Source organism: Bidens hawaiensis, unplaced genomic scaffold, assembly GCF_021521415.1.
Source record: "Bidens hawaiensis isolate Kalapana, Puna unplaced genomic scaffold, B.hawaiensis_p1.1 tig00034234_1, whole genome shotgun sequence".
NCBI classification, from domain to species: domain Eukaryota; kingdom Viridiplantae; phylum Streptophyta; class Magnoliopsida; order Asterales; family Asteraceae; genus Bidens; species Bidens hawaiensis.
Window position 1 is genome coordinate 85,305 of NW_027505313.1, and position 4,623 is coordinate 89,927.

Sequence of the window (4,623 nt, forward strand, 5' to 3'; positions counted from 1 at the left end):
AGTAGTGTTTAAAAAAATTTAATTATTTATTTAGTTATTTTGTTCTTCAAGTTAGTACAATACTTATCAGTAAACAATTTAATAGTAATGAATAATTTTAAAGGATTTAGTTGGTTTTAAAATGTAAGAATTAAGATGGAAATGACACGTGATAAAATATTGTATGTTTTTTTATTAAAGAGTATTAACTGATATACATATTTTAAAGAAAAATACGTACACAATTTAAATGATTTAAAAAAAGGATTTTAATGTGTGTATATATATAAATGTAATTTAAATATATGTATATTTTTGTATTTTGAAATATCTAAAATAAAATTAAATAAACCACAACTATAATTTCACAAAACACACTAATTAATGTGTAATTGTGTATCAAGGATCACTAACCATAAACTTGTTGGAAAAAAATTTTTGATGCACGTGGATCCCACAAAAAGTGCTTTATCAAGAAACGTCGTGTATAACGGATTTGCATTTTCTTGCTTTAATAAATCATTCTCTTGGGTGTTTATGTTTACTATTATTATAAAGAGGACCAATCACAATCATAGTGAACAAAACCATAGATTTGAAGCTATAAAAAACAGGTAAAGATCCATTCGTTTGAGGAAGACAAAGTGTGACAGAAGTGATGGCATGCAATCCTAGTTCATCCTCTTCTAGGGTTGATAGAAGAACCATTGAGAAAAACAGAAGGATTCACATGAAAGCCCTTTACTCCAAGCTCCATTCTCTTGTTCCTCATGACTCATCTAGGGTTTTATTCTCTCTCCCTCTCTCTATATTATCTTAATCTACATTATCAATCTATATACATAAAATTATACAAAAATTAGGATATGTAACCATGAAATTTTTTGGGTTTCATCTTGATGTTTTAAGGCTAAGTACTCTTGAAGTTTTATTATTGTTAAATTACCATTCATTAAAGAGTAACGTTTAAATCGAAACAGAAGGCAAACAAGCAACAGGTAACAAGCTGCACCGGGAACCCTTTCTAGATAGCAAAACTAAGTCATTTAAAGTTTTCTGCTATATAATGTTGCAGGATATGTTATCACTACCAGATCAACTACAAGAAGCTGCAAACTACATCAAGAGATTGCAAGTACAACTGGAGAAGATGAAAGAAGAAAAGGATAACTTGACACAGATCAAGAAATTGGAAATGAATCATGACAAGAAAAGCCAAAGCTCGAGTTTGATGGCAGGGCAGCAAAGAACGCCACAGATTGATGTTCGTGAAGTCGGATCAGCTCTTGAAGCAATTCTCATCACTGGTGTTGATTTTCATATATTGTTTAGTGAAACCATTCGTGTGATTCATGAAGAAGGCTTTGATGTCGTCAATGCTAGCTTTTCGATTATTAACGATATTGTTGTTCATACCATACATGCCCAGGTATACCCTTTTATTTGTTTACAGTCGTATATAGATAATAGATATAATAATAAATTTTCTACTAATTTTTATAAAATTGTGGCATATACGGAAACTAATTTTCTTAACTTGTACCTTCTAGTAACTAAACTAAATAAAAATCAACCATCATAAATAAGTAAATATTATGATGGTTGATTTACTTAACACGTGCTCTCAAACTAAACTTTGGTTTCAATCAATGAAAGATTAAAAAAAAAGTACAAATGATATTAAGAACATCTATGATAAGGAGAGCAAAATGTTAATGATCTTGTTGTTGGAGTTTCATTCTTTCTTCTTCGTCATTCTTCTTCTACACCGCATATTAGTATTGTATTGTGGTTTCGTTTCTAAAGTTAGCGTCGGTGCATGATTTAAACAAGCAAACTGAAATAATTTAGTCATATAAAACGTTTAAGCTCTAATACCACTAAAATTATAATACAAAGAGTATTATAATATAATTTAGACATAGTTGTTTCATGAGTAAGCTAAATTAGACTAAGGCTTTAGACCTCCAATTTTAAAAGACATTTAAAATAAGGGTTATGTATTATGAAATTTTGAAAGTAGCGTGTTTTAGTAACTCACTAACTGGACATGCTATAGAGTTATACGCATAAAAACAATAAAAATATGAGTTTTCTACCAAAACATTGTACTTTGAAAATTTTAATTAGTTTTAGACTTTTAGGCATCTGCATATGTTGAGCTTACCTTGAATTTAGAGCCAAGAGTTTTTGAAATGTGAAATATATAGTTTTCTTGAGTGATCTTAAAATTACGCCCATCTTTTTGAAGATGTAACCAACCATCTTAACTTGTATAACTAAAAATTAAACTGACCATCATAAGTCATAACTACATATATTATGATATTTGGTATTGTTAATTTTAACTCATGCATTAACAATTACTTGTCAAGTATTATATTTTATATTTTCCTTTTGAAATACAGTTCTTTTTAATTGAATAAAAAATGAATCGAACATTGTAGATTTTGGTCTTTACAGTATTGTTATTCTTTTGGACATAAAAAATCTCTTAAATTTAATGTAAAAAATACCGTTTAACACATTTATAAGGTTATTCTGCTATGATTAAGTACAAAGTCTGAATCGCCTCACTTTAACGAGTTTGAGAAGATATATATCGCATCACATTGACGTACAATAAGACTTTAATATCTTACATGCTGACTTCGTGGATTAGTTTAAAACATGTTTGTGCATTATTCAATGTCTTAATTGGGCTGTTTAAATCTACAGATTGGAGAGAGTTATGCCTCGGAGAATGGTGTTTCAAGGATCATAGAGAAACTGAACAACATTGTGTACGGCATCTGATCTTTATACTGCATTGCTTACTTTTGTACCCTTTAATTGTTTGGAACAATTTAGTGGAATTATGTATGGTTGGGATTCAATATCTTTATCAACACTAATTGGAATATATCCTTACCATCCATCTATCAAATTATTAGATATCTGCTTTTCAGACATGTTATGAAACCCTATTCAGAAATAACATTACATGTGGGCATGTGGTGTCTGTTGCGTTACTATATATGTGCTTTACTAGGACACCCCCTAAACGCCCCCATATAGGTTTGTACGGTGCGTATAGGCGGGCGTATAGGTCTCCTGTTTAGGCAACCGTATAGCTTTATATTGGGGGTGTCCCTAGAAAACCAGTTATTTATTAGTCTAAACTCTGAATCATGTATATGTTTTCAAACGAAATGTGATTTTATTTTGGGGTTGTAATTTCATACACCCTCTTATAGGTTCATATACTTTTTGACCACGCGTGAGTGGGGCGCTACCCCACCTCATGGATCCCCCATAGCGTCGGGAACACCGCCCCCTGGGTGCTACGAGTGCTACCGGGGGGGGGGGGGGTTGCGCTTCCCACATAGCGTCGGAAGGGAGAGAATGGTGGAAGTTGATTGGTTGTTGGTTTATTGTTTTTTTCATTTTGATAAAATATAATAATAAAATAATAATAAGGTAATGATTTGAATAAGCTTCATCTAATACACCCATTTAAGCCATAAAGGTCCTATGGTGACGTATGTCCATATGGCACATAACGCATACATAGGGACTCCATTAATTACACACGGTCTTATGTGTGTATGATAATTACAAATTTTATTCTTCTCTTTTTTTTCCTTTTTAAGGGTTTACGACAACGGGGTGAATTCACTGTTACTGGCGCGATCGACAAAGGTTGAAGGGTTGGGCACAGTCAGCGTCATGTGGCACAATACGATTGAATGAATTCACATGCCGGCTTCAACAACAAATAATCTAAGGGCTCAAGACTCTACTCCTCATTTTACCTTTTCAAACGAACACAACATCCATAAACTTCAACAAATACATACCCTAAACCAAACACACCATTCAACATACTTCATATCATTAGTCGGCAACCACCTGTAACCGGCCACCACTGTCGCGTCGTTAACATCCAAGATCGTCAAGACATTCATGATACGAGATTGCCAAGACCTTTCATGATCGAAGCTCCGCCAAGACCAGCAACTACTATCAATATCCAATATCCATCAAGACCTGCAACTACAATCAATATCCGGCAAGATCTGCAACCATCATCAAGCTCCGTCAAGACCTGCGACCACCGTTAACCACTATTGAAATTTTTGTAAAAATTATAAAGAAATCATGTAAATTTACCAATTTTATGAGAAATTAAATGTGTATTGTTTTCATTTTCAAGTGTTGAAAAATATTTATTAAATGGACAAATGGCAAGTTGGAGGGCGATTTTTGGGCTTCAACAGTATTACACCCCAAATGAAAATAGTCCATCTGATCCAATGGTGAGCTCAGATGCCCAAGTTAGATATGCTAGTATTCCTGTATGATAAAATCCGAAACAATGAATTGGGCTTGTGTTTGACACAATTTCTTAAACAGATTCGCGGTCTGTTCCCTAGGTACTTCGGTTCGAACCAGCAACAGCGTACTGTCGGACTCGATCACTTGCCTGAAACGAAACTGTAATGAAGTTGCAGCAGAGAGGAAGAAAGAGCTGTGTGTATTTCGGTGTGTCTAAAACTGAGCATTGGTCCTCGTTTTATAGCCACAAAACCATAACTTACTGAATAATGACCATTAAAGTGTAATAAAAAAAATTGCCTCACGCGGGCCCGGGTTTTTGGAGCT

At 33.4% G+C, this 4,623-nt stretch overlaps 1 protein-coding gene across 1 annotated transcript; it reads left to right on the forward strand.

The window, feature by feature from the left end:
• Nucleotides 1–391: 391 nt before the first annotated feature.
• LOC143612311 (transcription factor bHLH162-like) lies at nucleotides 392–2,955 on the forward strand. Its single transcript, XM_077086331.1, has 3 exons — nucleotides 392–763; nucleotides 1,055–1,408; nucleotides 2,698–2,955. The coding sequence occupies exons 1-3, from the start codon at nucleotides 638–640 to the stop codon at nucleotides 2,773–2,775; spliced, it is 558 nt and encodes a 185-aa protein (XP_076942446.1). The 5' UTR covers nucleotides 392–637; the 3' UTR covers nucleotides 2,776–2,955.
• Nucleotides 2,956–4,623: the final 1,668 nt, after the last annotated feature.

Coding starts and splice junctions, on each gene's coding strand:
- LOC143612311 (XM_077086331.1), top strand. CDS start 638: ATGGCATGCAATCCTAGTTCATCCTCTTCTAGGGTTGATAGAAGAACC. Junction 764..1,054: donor TTCCTCATGACTCATCTAGG/GTTTTATTCTCT, acceptor ATAATGTTGCAG/GATATGTTATCACTACCAGA. Junction 1,409..2,697: donor TTCATACCATACATGCCCAG/GTATACCCTTTT, acceptor TTAAATCTACAG/ATTGGAGAGAGTTATGCCTC.